Raw genomic sequence first — 17315 nt, forward strand, 5'->3', positions numbered from 1 at the left:
GTCCAGAGTACTTCGTGGAGGTCGTGCGTAAAGAAAAAAAAACGGACTGTAGCCTGTCGTTTCGTTCTTAGCAGTGTTAAATGTGTATGTTATAAACGGAAGGACTTCATCCCAGTTTTTGTGGCGGGAGTCAACACACACTGCGGGCATATTGCTAAGCGTACGATTGGTGCGTTCAGTAAGACCGTTTGTTTGTGGGTGGTAAGGAGTTGAATGGCGAAAATGGGATGAGCAGAGGCGACGAAGTTCTTCTACAACTTCTGCCGTAAACTGTCGCCCACGGTCGCTTATTAACACGCGAGGAGGCCCATGTCGAAGAATGATGGACCGTAGGAGGAAAGCCGAGAAATCAGAAGCAGTGGCTGACGGTATGGCAGCAGTTTCACAGTACCGTGTAAGGTAGTTTACGCACACTGTGACCCAGCAGTTTCCGTTGGAGGAACGGGGAAACTGTCCTAGAGGATCAATTCCCGCCTGTTCGAATGGGGTTCGTGGTGGCGTTATAGGCTAAAGATGACCTCGTGGAGAGCAGTTTGGGTTCTTAAAACGCTAGCACTGTAGGCAGCTGGCCACATAACGTTGAGTAGTTTGACGCATCTTCGGCCAATAAAAACGTTCCTTAGTCCTGTGCAATGTCCTGGCGAAACCCAAGTGTCCAGCTGTGGCATCGTCGTGCATTACCCGAAGAACCTGACACCTAAGACTTGTAAGAACTTCCAGAAGAAACCGCGCACCTACTGACGAGTAGTTCTTCCTGTGCCGTCACGAATGCAGAATGATGTCGTAGGGTTCCGGGAACTTGCGGCATCAAAAAGCGGCGCCAACTCTTTGCGTTCCGCTGCGCAATCTTGAATTCATCAACATTGAGGAAGCTTGGAGAGATAGCAGCTATATATTCATCCAAGATCTCATTGTCGCAATCAATAGTTTCAAGTGGCAACCGTGAGAGACAATCAGCATCTCTGTGCTTACGACCACTCTGAAAAGACACAGTAAAATTGAATTCCTGAAGGCGCAAAGCCCACCGCGCAAGGCGTTCACAGAGGTCACGAAGGTTTACAAGCCAACATAAGGAATGATGGTCCGTCGCAATTTTAAATGCACATCCATGAAGATATGGCCTAAACCGCTGCACACCAAAAACAATGGTTAAGCATTCCTGTTCAGCTACAGTGTAATTACGCTCAGCCTTGCTCAAAGAACGGCTTGCATACGCAACGACATGTTCATCGCCATTGTGGCGCTGTATGAATACAGCACCACCTCCACTTGCGCTGGCATCAGTGTGAAGTTCTGTCGGAGCTGATGAACAAAAGTGGCGCTGCACAGGTTGTGATGGTCAAAAAAAATTTTAACTGACGAAAGGCGGACTCGCAATCGGGAGTCCACTTGAAAGGCACATTTTTTTGCAGAGACAAGTAAGGGGATATGCTAGGTCAGCAAACTTCGGAACGAAACGCCGGAAATAGGAGCAAAGCCCCAAAAAACTCCTGAGCTGTTTTAACGATTTCGGGTGTTTAAAACGAGTGACAGCTTCAATTTTTTCGGATCAGGCCTGACCCCAACCTTGTCTACAAGATGTCTAATTACCACTTTCTGGCGCACTACCTACTGTATAATGGTCTGGCTAATCTGGCGTTCTCCAAAACGACATTTCTTGGAATTGAGTACCAGATCACCTTTCTCAATACACATCAAAACAATCTCCAATCGACTATTGTGTTCCAGAAACGTAGTCCCGATTATTACTACGTCGTCCAAATAACACATACAGATGTGCTACTTGAGTCCGCGCAAAACTATCCATGAATCTTTCGAACGTGGCTGGAGCGTTACATTCCATTACATTGCAATTGACCTTCTAGGACCGTTACCCCACACCTCCACCGCACTTGTTACGAGGTTTATTTACACAGATGTTAAGATGCGCTGGAGATTAGCACACCAGAGCGGACAGACCCTGTCCTATCTGTTTTTTTAGTCAAATTATGCACAATTTTTAGGGGACTCAATTATTATAGCTAGGGTACGGAGAGATATACTTTGCAGGATACGAGTATGCCATTAAAAATGTTTCGTGTGAATCTTGCATGAAATGTATTTGGACAGACTACAGACGCATACCTTGCAAACCCTAACTAAGAAGCAAGGTTTACATCTTAGTCAGGCGACACAGCACTATGCTATATTCGAGCTCTTAACTTGCATAAGGTTGAAAGCACCCTTTGCCTCACATTCTATGACGTTGTAGTATTTAGGCGTAGCCATTTGGGATCCCCTACAAGGCTCACAATTAAATCTTGTTGCTGGTAAAGATTGCATGTGCAATAATGCAGTAAAGGAGTCCGTTTAATACATCAGCAACTGCAGAGAATGTTGAGAATAACAGACTTGGTTTTTTTTTCTCCCTTTGTTTCGCTTGTTCCACTCGGATGTATTCGGCGCTCTCCTTGTCGCCTTCTTCACAAGCCTTTTAGGTTCCCGCGAAGTATGTAGAGATAGGCGCCATGATTTTGTGGCTCCATTGTAGAAAACACACAATCAGAACAATGAAAATTACTTGCACTTAATGAACGAACTCTGTGTTCATAGAAACTGCATCAACATAAAACTATAGGAAAGAAAGCCTCTACAAACTGCACACAAATAAAATATCTTCACAACGGAGTCAGCAAGTGAAATAAAAAGAAAACTGATACAATTCGTTTAACCAACTTATGTGACATTTAAGAAACTGCTTAAAAAAAGCAGAATAAAAATAACAACCATATATTGTTCAAAGGTCCAATAAACACGTCTCCCGCTTTCAAGAAAGGGCAGATGGCTTTTCCGATACCAATGCTAGTGTTATTAGTGCAAAAATGTGCACAGAAATGTTTTTTTTTTCTAAAATAATATTTTTCTCCCTCTGAAATATCTCCCTGGGAGGATTTTGTGGCCTATACATAACTGGTTATAAACAATTCAAGCAGAAATATTTCAAACCTAGAAGCTGACAGAAAGGTATTTTCCTTGCCACCCCTCGGAACACGCTCCTTTAGCTTGAAATCATGTGAGTAGCAAATGTAGCAGGTGAGGTGCCATGTAACACATTTATGGCCCCACTTATTTGCGTTTTATGGTATGTGTATTGCTACAACGGTTAACTACGGTGCAAAGGCCGCAGTAGGAGAGCCGAACGTGCCATAATAACTTCACTTCCAGTTGAGTTGTTGAATCACTTTGCTGATGCCGACGCAGCATACAGAACAACGGAAAGCGTATTAGGATGAAATTTCCTGCCTGCATTTTTAGCACTTTTATCTGTACCCTATGGTTTTTGGTTTAATCCTTCAATTTACTTTAATTTACGTTACTGGTTTAATCCCTCACACTATTTACTGAAAGTTTCTTGCATTGAACAGCTTTTCACATTATATTCAGAGACGAAAAAATAACAATAGTCAAGAACAAAAGGAATGACGGCTGATTTGCTGGTGATTGCTAGCAAACAGTTAGCGGCATTCGCTAAGATCCTTACTTGTAATTTGTAAACAAGGTGCCGATGTGCTTCGTAGTAGAGAAACATTGGTGGCACAAGAACACGTCTTTTTTCCGCAGTAGATTTTGTAAAAGCGTTCGTTGGATATACCGTGATTTCCCGACGACCTCCAGCAACACTGGAGACCTGCCTGCGGTCGGATAGACTCTGGTGCACTTGGAGCATGTCAAAATGAAGTGCTAACCAAACCATTAAAAACGCGACAATTCTACACAAAACATAACCAAAATAACCAGCAATGCACCTTAAGGCGATAAGTTCCAGTCACTAGCACATGCTGCCCATATCCCAACTTAATCAATGCACCATAGATGGGGCGACGGCTATAAGTGACGTGGTAAGCGGATTAAGGAAACTAATTGTTAATCCAGCAAAGTATTTTATACCCACTTCATGTAAGTTGATTTACTGCATTGTTACTCGAGCAACGAAATATGCTTTGTTGATTTGCTTTACGTTGTACTTTATATTTTACGGGCGTAACCGGCACTTCCCTTGGTGGAGCTTTCCGGAAGCTTGAAGCTTAAAGTCCGTCAGTAAAAACGTGTCTGCTCGATGATGGGTTCGACTTGCTCAGTAGACTCCTGAGCGTGGACGGCGATTCAGGAGGACGCAAAGGCGCGAGCGCTGGTAAAACAGTGGCAAGCAACGAAGTTGAAACGTCCTTGTCCTTACTGCCCGATAAGTCGTACTCGTGTTTGCTGCCATGGGAGGCGTGTAAAAAGAGCTGCTGTAAGTGCATCAGCGTGGCTGCCGTTTCCAGCAGCATTTCTGAAATTCCTCCGGCAATACGAAAGTCCGAATTATTATAAAAAACACTGAGAATTTGTAGTTGGCAGCGCTTGCACGCACGGACAGAGCACCGAAAACAGAAATGACGACGACACAGGCGCTTACAGTGACGACGATACAGGCGGCTTAAAAATGACTTCCCTATTGTTCTAGCCTTGTTAGTGTTTTGTCTCTTCCGCTTGTATTTTTTTTTAATTTTTCCTTTTCCATTTGTCATACAACTATTTGTTGCCATGACCATTGAAAATCGCCGTTAGTCGGGGCTGTTTTTAGGGTATCTAAAAAACAGTGTCTCGGCGAAATGGGATAAATTTGAAGTTCAGGGCTTGTGACGTCGTATTTTCTGTTTTCTGCGCTCTGTCCATGTCTCCGAGTGCTGTCAACCTCAATGATGAGCACCAACTAGCCTAACAGCATGTCCTATTCAAACGCATAGACATTAGAGTACGCCACGATGGCACTGGTCATTTCCTCCAGGGCGCACACCTTTCGTACATACGCAGGCAGTGTGTAATTGTGTCATCGGGCCGGTTGCACTTCGGACACTTACGGAACACAAAAATAAAGTGGCGCAGGATTAGGAAACGCGAGTGTGTTACAGGACGCAATGTTGCAAGATTTGGCACAATGGGAGCACATATACACGTTAAGGTAGGCATTGCGCACATGGCCCAATTTCATGCATTTGTGGTTTTGAGGGGGCTTTGGTGTAAGCGGCCATATTGAACTTCAAAATGCTCTACTTTCACGTTCGGCTGGAGGCTGTCGATATTGAACTCACTCTTCATAGCAGCGAGATTTACCGACACCGAAAGCGTAGAGAATTACGATCCCTTGTTGCACCTTGAGATCACGAGTAAAGTTTCTTCTATCGCATTTCAGGGAAGCCGAGGCGTACGCTTGCACTGCACAGAAAGAACACATCTGAACTACAGGCGTTCAGCAAACACCTTCATGATAGTTACAAACATCTAGAGCACATTAAGGTCAATATCTTTCCATCAAGGCAATGAATGCAACTTGATGCGATCAGGAAACCAATCACGTATCAATTCACCCTTTATTACAAGACATGTAACTTAGGTAACAAAACAAATGAGTGATATTTTAGTGCGAGGCATTGTAGACACATCGTTTTCAGATTCCCGCTTAACAGACACAGAGCAGGAAAGAAAACAATGGCTACGACGTACACAGAGTGAATACATTTTCGCTAATGGCTGCACTGAAACAATAAATATACAAAAAACAAAGTAAATGGCCGATTCAAGGTGGAGTGCGCGTGCCCTTTAACACACTTCCAGTATAGCTCCCATATCTCATTCGATAACAACCACTCCTCCACACTCTTCTGTACACCGATCTTGTCCTTTTGTGTTCTCTGACCCTCCAGCACTTCGACGTTGCTCTAGATAAAACAAGCCTGCGCGCTGCAAGCGGCGTTGCAGCACGGAGAAACCAGTGCTCGCAGTTAAAGAAGAAAGGTCGGAGGAAGTCAGCAGGGAGACCGGTAAACATGACCAGCCCTGTGCACGCATTGGGTAGCAAAGACAACAAAAAGGATGCCATCGAAAGCTTCGACAGTTTTCTATTGAACTACGCCCAGCTCCACTTCGACACCAACGCCATCCACGCCGGTCAGGAGCCGGAACAATGGAACAGCCGAGCGGTCGTGCCGCCCATCTCTTTGGCCACCACGTTCAAGCAACCGGCACCTGCTGAACCTTTGGTGAGCGATTTTCGAATGCATAATTTGCCCATTGAGAATCTAAGATCAAATGTTGCGCAATAGTAAACGTCTGTTCATAGCTCAGCAAAACTTAACCGACTCGTGTGGTTGATAAATTAGAAATACGGCGCAATGTTATAAATTACGCCCTTAATCCCCGTGCCTACTAAATGAACTGGTTGCACTGTACGAAAAGCTAAACAAGGTGGCTATTTATTTCAACGATGCATACAGAAAAAATTACAAGGGACTTTAGCGACTAAAGTAGTGAAAGGCGAAAGCTTGAGAAGTCTCACCTTGTCTAACGTTCCTGCCATCTGCAATCCCCCACTTGAACACGCGCCAATAAACACCACGCGACAGAAGTGATGGCGTACCATCCAAACGCACACTTGTCGGAGAAAGTGTGACAGATACTGCGCCTTTCCTCCAGAAGTCTCATCTTGTCTAGAGTTCCTGCAGTCAATCCCACACTTGAACGCGCACCAAGGAACGCCACGCGACAGCCGCCGCAAAGGCGCGACACTTTGTCCACGATTAATATCAAAAAGTAAGTAACAATATACACAGGACGAGGCTTGATCAGCACCGGTCAACCTCCTAACACACTTGGTGTTCTGGGCTAGCCGCACATTTATTCTTTTGAAATTTGTAAGGCATTCAATGAATGATCGAGCGGTTGCAAAAGAACAAAAAACGGGAAATAGAAAAGGAAAAAAAAAGACATGCAGAAGGCTAAAGGACACTGATAACAAAAGTAAAATGCTGCAAAAAAATGCGACACGAAATAAAAAGAGAGAAGAATTTCTGCGATAAAGAAAGATGCACCCGCTGGCGATGCTGCTTAAGCCAAGACATACAGGCAAAGCATATTTCAGAATGCTCATTTCGCGGCTAATAGTGCGTATTGCAACGCAGCACACTTCAACAGTGCTCGAACCGCTCTGCAAGCTCTATACAGAGCTTTAGTGAGGGAACTTTTGTTGCAGCTGTTCATGCATCGAGCTAATCCTACATAGTCCTCTAAAATGAAGGAATCAAAATTGCCAAACCTGCCTTTTACGTGGTTTGTTTTGCATTCGCATCTTTCTCTCAAACATTTTAACGCGGTAGCGTTAAGGGCCCAGTGTCGCAGAAAATCGGTGTCGTCGTCGGCGGCCGCCGTCGTTAACGAGTGTTGTATTATGTGAACTATGTCTTTGCGTCACTCAAACTCGCGACAAGCAAATGAGTAGACTGTGCGAACGGGGCGCGATACCTCTAAACGCGTTCCATTCTTAAAGGCGAAGCTTAAGCACCCTCCAATCTTTTTTTTTTTTTTTGCATTCTTGCGAGTGAGTGCGGATGTCGAAATACTGAACCATTGTTTCACGTCCTCATCTATCTCTCGGTCTCCGTTTATAACCACGTGCCCAAAAGCCATTTTGTGAGAAGCTCATATGCGCTGGTAATAAAATAGCTAGCTGCAACATGTGGAGACCTTGACGACAGCGCATATATTCTCCCTGCATTAAATTAACCAAATACTTGGCGCCCTTTCTCTGGTTGTTTCGCCTGTCTTATTAGGCACGTGTTATCCTAAAGGGGTATTGAATATTGAGAGGAAACATTTAAAATACAACAAACTCGCTGGTTGTGAGGCGTAAGGAGCTCTTCTTCTATGTTATCGATATATCAGAGTACATGCATGAATCATGCTCACTCGATATACGTTTTGGCAATCGATTTTATTGAAAGTGCTGGGAGGCCGCTTATCAAAGACATCGTATTGACAAGCTTTGCGAGAAGAGACCATTCTGCGGATGGATTTGATAGAGTCGATTGTATACACGAACATTCCATATTTCAGCAATTCTTTTACTCAAGGTGCGGCAACCCGACGCGTAAATGCCTTGAAGAATGTCTGGCGAGCCTGGAGCACGCAAAGTACGGTACGTAGAAGCTGTCTACTGGCCATGGACATTACTTTTATACTTGGGTACACTTCAGCAATACACCGCCTTGGCCTGTCCGAACCCACGGATTCGGTTCTGGATTGGGCTATGTACTGTACTGTCAACAAATCAGTTCGGTGAGCAGTCACTACTATCCCCGCTTGCAAAGATCTCGCTTGAAACTGCCCGGTCAGCTGAATCGATAATTTATGCCTGCTAACATCCTTCATTGTGTTAACAGTGACCATTGTAAATGCGCATCCTGCGAAGCACTTTTAATAGCTGTAAAAGCCGTAAGTCCAGTGCGCATAAGCGGTTCGTGGTACACGTAATTGCTGCTCCTTATCGCTCCTTTCATGGCCCTGACGCAACCTCTGAGGGTTAAAGAATGCGTACTGCCCACCACAAAAATTCTGTGGTTTGTGGTAATACTAAACACTGAGGTAAATTTTTATGAGCTCGTTCATTCGAATAGCTTACCATTGGAAGTCACCAATTCATGTAAACTCGCAGCCATCCAAGAAACGTGCATATTGTCATGGTGCTCACTGCATGAGAGCTCCCACACTTCTGTACTCCGTTGATTCCTAAACTGAGTGGATCTTTGAAACGAGGAACGACGTACTCAACGAAAAAAATCTCCTTGGTCTTTTTAACCAGCATCCTTAGTTAGGTAGCCGAACTATAACCAGCCTGTGCAGAGTGGCCTGCTATTCGGATCAGCCGCACCTGATGAATCTCTGCGAAAAGTCCAAGCCAAGAGTTAAGAAACAAAACCCATTAATTGACCTAAGATGAAAAGGAGGCTCTTGAAAGGAACTACCGCATTGGGCACTGAGAGCTCTGGAAAGAGGTTCGCCGCATTGTGCGGAACCCTGTAGGGTCCTCAACCCCGACATACGTATGTTCGTATATTCTGCCTTGCGTCTCGACAGCAGTATGACTTGCTGAGCATCACTACAGTCCGTATTATGAGTTTGCGTTTTGTTCAGAAGTATCGGCATCTCTCTGATCTTGAAGCATGTGACTGGTAAAAACGCCAGAACCAGATCTAGTCCTTACTTCTGGTTCCAGCGTTTTCACCAAGCAGATGGCTTGAGGTGAGCCAAATAACGACACTTCTGAAAACGCCGCAAACTAGGAATATGCACCTTGGATTAGGCACATAGCTTCAGTATTGCAGCCCAGTACAGGGGAAAAGAAACAAGCGGAGCCATGTTGACGTACAGACGATGACAGCGCTTGTCATGGCATGAGTATCAGCTTGCCTCCACGTATCGTTTTTGTTTCTTTATTTGGCTGCAGTGGTGTAGTTACGCCTCATTAGGCCATGTGTGAAATATTGTTTCCAGTGCTTTAATACTGAACTCCTTAAAGAGCGGATTCGCCATTTTCCTTGCCGGTTGATCCCTGCGATCTCAATTCCTGGAGATGTACGTGACTAACTAGGCCCTTGCAGGTGTCACCAACTGGTCTACAATCGCAGATATCATGTTCTCGGGAAGATATGTGCGCACAGCTCTATTCTCGTTGTTGCTAATGATCGCTGAAAGGAATAATTGGGGAAGTCTTTGACTGTAGGGTGCGAATGTAATTGGCACGCCATGAAATAAATTATTTCCTTCAGATGTTAGTGCAGGAGACATTGGCGTAGTTTTATTACTACATGATATTGCATTCTTATCACTAAGTAATTGGAAGCAGTGGGTGGAGTTTTTTCCTAACGTTTTTGTAAGTTATCAGCACCGGTAAGTGAGTGAAAGTGCTTGAGTTCAAACTTCAGATCCGAATACATGCAAATTTTGCTTTACCGTGCCCGTGCCATACTAAGATTCTCGGTTGCACATTAGCGTTGAATCAATTGTGATAATTAAGATAAACGTCAATGTTCACCGTCCACCGGCCAAGAATAAGCCATGTGCTAAGCAGTCCCAAGAGTTGAGGCGATAATAGATAAAGGTGTGCTATTACTGTCCCGAACACTTGTCAAATGTGCCCTTCAAGGAAGAAATACCTGCCACTATCGGGAGCATATCCGACGAGAAAAACACTTCTTTAGTTTCGTAGTGCTCTCTGCGCTGTTGAAGTGACACCCTCAAGGCCAGAAAAGTCTTGCACAATTTTAGTGGATGCGAAGACCATCTTTTGTATTTGCACTAGTGGAAACGCCCTATGCTGCGACCGGCACACCACACAAACACGACGCACAATAGTATAGCTGGTCTATTTGTTGCTTAGAATCGTGAAACCTAGATGCATTCAAATCCTTTTTCTACTTAACCCTTTGTTTTTCGCAGCTCTGACGTATTCTTCAGGCCTAGCAGCTATACACAATGTAACACATCTGCTAAGTACGGGCGACCATGTGGTCAGCGTCGACGGCGTGTACGGAGGTAATGTAATTCGATACGCCTGTCATGGTTGAACGCTTGCGACAGCTTGTTCGATGGACAACGCTGATTTCCTTACAATTTGGACACCAGTATATACAAACACTTTTTTCAGGTACAGACACGTTGTTCAGAAGCTGGCTCATGCCTCGGGGATTTGAAGTGACGTTTGTCGACGCTACTGATCTCAAGAATGTTGAGGCTGCAATAAAACCTAACACCAAGGTATGGCACATGCCTCATCGTACTAGAGTCTTGCATGGAAAAGAAATTTATTATTCTCAGAAATGGCTCTATAATAAGAACCGACTGTATTTACCTGAATACTTGGAAATGTCGCATCAGGAGGTAAAAACCTTTGTACTTCAAAATTCAACGCAGGCGGCAATTCTTGTCTATATCTTCTTTAGAGGTTATCTACGAACGCCAGGGACAAGACAACTTTTTTTCACGAGAAGGACAGCCTGCCAAAGCTGAACACAAATTTCAATTCAACGATTATCTTTGCTGTACACCTATTCTTCATTTTAGTATTTCCGCAGGGCAGTAACACTAACACGGTGTAAAGAAAATACCAGTGCAGATAAATATTTTCCCCTAAAAGTGGAATATTTTCTTTGGAATTTTATTACATGAGCCTAAGCAGTACAAAAATAAGAAGATAAATAGACATTTTGATTTCACTAACTGCTAGAATGGTGAACCAGAAATCTTGACCATTGAGAAATGGGCATATGAGAGTGTTTTAAGTTATGAAACATGCTATTCGTGACACAAGGACGGTAAAAAGAACAGTGTTTTCTTATGCGAGTACAATTTGTCCTTAAACAAACAAATAAGTGGTAGAAAGCATACCAAACTGATTGCATTTTTGCCGGCCGTAGTGGAGCGGAGCTTTTTTTTTTTGCTACCTTCTGTTCGAAATCGCAATTACCACCAACTGTAGCAAATTGGTACAGATAGCTCCCTATCGTGATATAAATGCAGGCAAAAAAGAGAAACTCTGCGCCACTTCGTCAGTGTTCATTCTTAGACACTCCGCAAGTATGTCATAAGAGAGGCTGGCAATGATTCAATTCGTTCTGTACAGGAAAGCTTAACGCCGGTACTGCGTTTTCAAACCATCAGCATCGCCGCAGAACAAAGCCTTGTTTTAAAACTAAGAAAATAAGAACATGTGTTCAAGTGTCCTTTAGAGGGAAAACAAATTTAAATTTTTAATAAGGCAACAGCAAACATTTGACTATGGCAACAAACAACTAAAACGTAAATATCTTCACCATTTTGCCTCTTACTTTCGTTTCTTCATTCAATATGTGGAGCAGGCAAAGGAACATTATAGAAGGCTGACTTTTTTCTTTCTGCTTACCGGTCTCTCTCCTTTCATGGCTGCCTTCCCGTTATGAAGCTTGTGTGGTTAGAAACGCCTAGCAACCCGACATTGAAAGTGGTCGACATCAAAGCCGTCTGCGAGATAGTACACAGGAAATGCAAGGCAATTGTCGGCGTTGACAACACTTTCATGTCTGCCTATTTTCAGGTAAGCGTTCTCCTCCCCCAAAACATGAATAAAGAGGACGCATAATCTATTTCCTCTTACAACTTGCCCAAACAGAAAGAAAATATTAAATTAATACTTTTATTCTGCGTTCCCAGAAACCTCTCCTCTTAGGAGCTGATGTTTCCGTCCACTCTCTGACGAAATATATGAACGGTAAGAATTCTTTTCACGTTGAGAGAAGGGCCTGAAAATAAGTGCTCAGTAGTTCTTTTTTGATACATTAACCTTTCTTGCGTGTCCCCGCGTTTCGCTGTTTTCTTGAGGGTACTAACATAAAGCAAATACCGCATATTCATTACACAAAATTTGTAGGGCAGTCTTAACTGTGCGTATTTTTGTTTCTACCATTCATTCGAGCAGCTCTATTGAAGGAAGACCACATACCTTAGGTTCTTACAAGTTGATAGTACTCATGGAGCGATATATTAAGTTCGTTTTATAGTTGATTATGCCTGTCGTGCTTCTAAAAGCGCCCAACGAAGTCTCAAGCTGCCCTCTACTCACCGATTGGAATAATTGGCATGCGGGCATTATTTTTAGCCCCAATTTTTACTACTACTAGAAAGTACAAACATTTTTTGTTTAAAATTACAGGGCACGCCGACGTTGTCATGGGTGCTATATGTACAAACAACAAAGAAATCAGCGACAGACTGCGGTTCCTTCAAGAAGGTAAGAATGCCATAATGACAATGTAAATTAAGCAATGGCGTTACAGCTTCTGCTTCCCAACATTATATTACGCTGATCCGACACTGCAAAGCTATGTACATTACAATTCTTCCCACCCAATCGCTTTTGATGCAGTCGGGCAACTTAAGGGTGAGTAGAAATTGTGTACAAGAATTTCTTCTTTTTGTGTTGCACGCACTGTAATATAGCTCCATTCGCGAAATATGTTCTATTAAAATTATGTTGTGAATTTAGGCACAATTAGAAATAGCAAATATGTGAGCCCTAATGAACAAAAGGAATATTTACAACAAGCTCTCCTCAATAAATTAAACTGTATCAGCAAAACATTTGGAGGCTGGGGGACAGTTAGGGACACCTACGACATGGCGGTGTTACTGACTCTCGTTCCTGGCTTCAGACCTGATAAATGTTTATGCAAATTAACTTTCCTGTTCGCCTAAGTACTATTTCTTTCTTAGTGCTTCTAATGTTTCACGCATGCTCATTACCATACAGTCTCGACCTATCACATTATGAAAAAGATCACTTGACCCATCACGCTTTGTCAAAGGGCCTAAAGGCGTGCGGGGCCCAAGGGTAAAATGTCTGACTTGTGATTGAATTGTCTTGGGTTCGATTCCAATGTTACATTCAATCTTAAAATAACCTTACCAACTTGTGAGCTCCTGCAAACTCCACTCAGTCTTCTCGAGTCACAAAACACGCCAACCCATCACTGTGCGGGCTTGTGACTTGCCAACAACAACGACCTGCCAGACACATACTGGAAGCTTCTAGCTCACAACGCGAACAACATAGACGCCTTATTTTCTGGATAACGGGAACTTTAGGGCTATTACATTTTAAAAAACATATTAATGACAGTTAAGTAGCACCAGCCCTTCTTTCGATAGTAACACGAGCGTGAAAAAAAGCAGCAAGAAAAAAGTTGAGTAATTGCATTATCTCTGCGATATTTACATGCAGCTGTCGGAACCGTTCCCTCGCCTTTCGACTGTTTTCTTGTAAACCGCGGGCTCAGGACCCTTCACGTTCGCATGGAGCGGCACATGGATAATGGCCTCAAGGTAGCGAAGTTCCTTGAAGAGCATCCTCTCGTGGAGAGAGTATTTCACCCAGGTGAGAGTGCCGGTTAATTGCTAAACGTACTTTTTGCAGGTGCTGAATCGTTCCATAATACCTGCATGAAGCCAGCCTCCTAAGAGTCTCTAACAATATGAAGACAAGCGGCCAACTATCCTGTAGAGTGCTGGCTATGCCTCAAGTAACTCTATTTTGAAAAGCGGACATTTAAAGTGTTTACTTTTTTTTTTCATACGATTTTTATTGTGTAATTGTTGGGCCATAACAGCGTCAGAGGTGTAGCGGCTACGGTATAAATAAACTATCGTTTGCATTGCTAGTAAGTGTTTATGCTTGACTACAGGCGACCATAAAGCTTTAAAACGCTAAGAACAAGAGAAGAGCACTTTGAGTGTTCAGTCTTTTTTTTTTTCATTTGTACTTAAACTGCAGTCAGCAAAGCCTAAAAGCTTTGTCACTTATCAAGTGCCATCCCGAACAGTTGAGAACAAACATATATATATTTTTTAATTAGACAAGGAAAGCACGAGAGAATCAAAGCACCTTATTTCTAACATTACGGTACCATTCTAACGCACAGGTCTACCAAGCCACCCGCAGCATGAGGTGGCCAAGCGTCAATGCTCCGGCTTCAGCGGCATGATCGCGTTCCTCGTCAAGGGTGGCCTCAAGGAGTCCTCCCTTTTTCTAAAGAATCTTAGAATCGTCACCCTGGCCGAGAGTCTCGGTTCGACGGAGAGCATCGCTCAAGTGCCGTGAGTGTGTCTGAGTGTCTGAGTTTGAGTGTACTCACCAGACTTTCCGCATGGTCCTTTTCTACTGTTAAAAATCCTATGAAAACTACAAACACAGTTCGAATAGCAGTCACATGAGATTTCTTTCATGCTTTTTATCGCTTCGCAGACTTCCTTCTAGCGGGACATAAAACAACTTGATCGACACTTGATTTCCTTCAGCGTGAAGAGAAAACCTTGAGCGTCATCTACTGCGATCGCCCTACGCTTCTATTCCTGATTAAATCAAGCCTAACTTTATGTCTACCCACTCCTTTTTTGCCACAGCTATTCTCCCGACGGCTTCAGAAACGTAGGACACGTGCGCATCCAAAGCAAGACACTCCCCACATTGAGGGCTTGGCTAAGTAGAGAAAAGAATCACAGACTTCAAAGCCTTTGGAGTGCCAGCGAGTTCCCTAAACTGATTAAAGTGTCGAAAAGAGCTACAGTCTTCAAACGTGTGTGGCGCGCTGTATGCTAATTAAGCCTATACCATATAAGGTGTCTCAGTCGCAGAGAACCAAAGGTTTCAGAAACCGATTGCCAGAAATAAAAACAGCATTCGAATAAATTTCTTGCTTATTGCGAGTAAGCAAAACGTGGGGCTAATATTTTTTCCTAGGTTCCCAAAAATACGCTCACAACAGCAGCACGTGATTTTATTATTGATAGCCTGACAGCGGTTCAATACCGCCGTTAGCGTGGGTCGCCCAGTGCTGCAAAGCCACCGTAATATTGCCACTGCACCCGTGCAGCTTCAATATTGCTATTGCCCAGCTTTCCACGTGACCTATTCAAATAGGAAAAGCAGACATAAGTAGGAACTATCTTTCAACAAGTAATCACGGTAATGTTTGTGTTTTCAGGCTACTTAACTATTAAAAGACCTTTCGATGAACACTGAGCACTTGTTCTTCAGTTATTTAAATCAAACTCTCGTATATTCATATAGAAACGACTCCTGGGCGTTCAACGTTTTGCTCGTAACATTAAAAGGCCTATAGAATTGCTGAAAACCAACGCAAATGCGCAGAATGCGCCTGATACACTCTCCGCAATTAAGCTAGCTCCTTGCGGCTGGCTGGGTTAGAATACTGTGCTAGCTCCAAAGGCCACACATTTCGGTGATTGAAAATCAGCTTCTAAGCACGTGAATGTATTTTTCCTAGGAATATAACCTGTAATTCTGCCCGAAAGCTCGATTATTTGCTGCGCCGATGTCTACTTGGTACTCAGTAATGTAAGCTGGGCTCAAAATATATCAGTGTAACAAGGTACCGAACAACATACCGACTGCGGTATACTCGGTAATTCTATCAGTAATCGCACCCATGTCACCCATGTAAGTGCGTTCGCTTTGCAGTGTGCTGATGTGAACACTTTAGGAGACCATCACATTTGTATATTAATTGATAATTCTTTTCATTCCTACGCTTTAATTCTGCGTACAGCACTTTTTCCAGTGCGCTCCTCTGAGCCCGATGCACCGGAAAGACTGATGGTATCTTTGGGCGCGGCTTTCTGTGCCCGCCATAGCGGATTAACATGAGGCGTTTAACATTTGCAGTTTAACACAAGGCGCGATCGGCTGCTGCGATAGAATAGTTCTCTCACGACGATGACGACTGCGATATTTACTGCAAAGCACGTGATGAAACAACATGTGAAACCTGAGTACGCGGCGCCATTTTTCTAACGCATTAGTTACTGGATCCCGCAATTACGGCAAACTTCCAAGTTAACGAAGTAGAGCTCACGGCCTGAACATATTTCCTTTGCAGTGCACTCATGGCGTCCGCAGGTGTGCCGGAGGAGCATCGAAAGAAACTGGGCATCACAGACAACTTGATAAGGCTCTCCGTTGGGATCGAAAACTGCGACGACCTCATCAAAGACATAGATCAGGCTCTCAGGAAAGCTGTACGATGATCTCTCAGTGCAAAGGTTTTGCTGGAGCTTTGCACTAGCTTCAAGAATACAAGTACAGACCCTGTGCTCTACTAAAAGATTTGTCTTTTCTCTTTTTCAGGTACATGCCTAGCTCACGACCACTGGTTCATCAAAATTTCATGAAAATCCTGACTCGATGGCTTTTTCAATTCGTCCTTTATGATTTTGAACTTAATACCTGAGAGACGTTTCCCTTATGAATAGTGCTAGTTATGACCTAATTCAAGAAAAGGCAGGAATTTCTTGGAATAAAGCAATAAAATGAGCTGCTCGTATTCATTTCGTTTTTCAAATGTGGGCTGTCTCCGAAAGGAAAATATTTATTTCCTACAAAAATATTCAATCACCCAAGCATTACAGATGGGTGTGGTTTGCAGACAGAAGCAAAATATATAGAGTGCAAAAGCTCAATATTGTGCTTATCACAGTGTGGGAAAGAAACGCAGTTATATATCAATCTACGGTGACACAAAAAAACTTCAAAAATACTTTCTGACAAGGCTTATTACGATTCGCCCTGGATTTTATACTTGCGGCCACATTCTTCCTCTCTGCAGTTTAATCTCTTCCCTGAGAGTAAAAAAGAAATAACTATGCATGAACGGCCAGTAATAGCCAATCATCTTGAATGGCAAGAGGACTGAAAGAACAATAAGCTGGGCTGTGAGCGACGTATTCTCTACGACACCAAGTATACCCATAAGACCAACGCATAAAAAACGAAGTTTTATCTGCCCCCACCAAGAAAAACTAAAAGAATGAAAACAAATCAGAAACCTTCATAGTACCCCAACAATGAGGCAACAGGTGCAACAAACAAGATGTAGACTTAAACAATAACAAAAGCATAAAATTATATTTGC

At 43.3% G+C, this 17315-nt stretch overlaps 1 protein-coding gene across 1 annotated transcript; it reads left to right on the forward strand.

Moving 5' to 3' along the window:
* Window positions 1–5769: 5769 nt before the first annotated feature.
* Window positions 5770–16719, forward strand: LOC146199895 (cystathionine gamma-lyase-like). The gene is made up of 11 exons (XM_084592825.1): window positions 5770–6062; window positions 7912–7993; window positions 10294–10389; window positions 10502–10611; window positions 11795–11926; window positions 12043–12100; window positions 12542–12619; window positions 13610–13762; window positions 14307–14481; window positions 16284–16422; window positions 16532–16719. The coding sequence occupies exons 1-11, from the start codon at window positions 5850–5852 to the stop codon at window positions 16541–16543; spliced, it is 1248 nt and encodes a 415-aa protein (XP_084448951.1). The 5' UTR covers window positions 5770–5849; the 3' UTR covers window positions 16544–16719.
* The last annotated feature ends 596 nt before the right edge of the window (window positions 16720–17315 follow it).

The sequence above is a fragment of the Amblyomma maculatum genome, chromosome 2 (assembly GCF_055883805.1).
Source record: "Amblyomma maculatum isolate TAMU_Amacu chromosome 2, ASM5588380v1, whole genome shotgun sequence".
Classification (NCBI taxonomy): domain Eukaryota; kingdom Metazoa; phylum Arthropoda; class Arachnida; order Ixodida; family Ixodidae; genus Amblyomma; species Amblyomma maculatum.

Coding starts and splice junctions, on each gene's coding strand:
- LOC146199895 (XM_084592825.1), top strand. CDS start 5,850: ATGACCAGCCCTGTGCACGCATTGGGTAGCAAAGACAACAAAAAGGAT. Junction 6,063..7,911: donor CGGCACCTGCTGAACCTTTG/GTGAGCGATTTT, acceptor TCCATATTTCAG/CAATTCTTTTACTCAAGGTG. Junction 11,927..12,042: donor TCATGTCTGCCTATTTTCAG/GTAAGCGTTCTC, acceptor CTGCGTTCCCAG/AAACCTCTCCTCTTAGGAGC.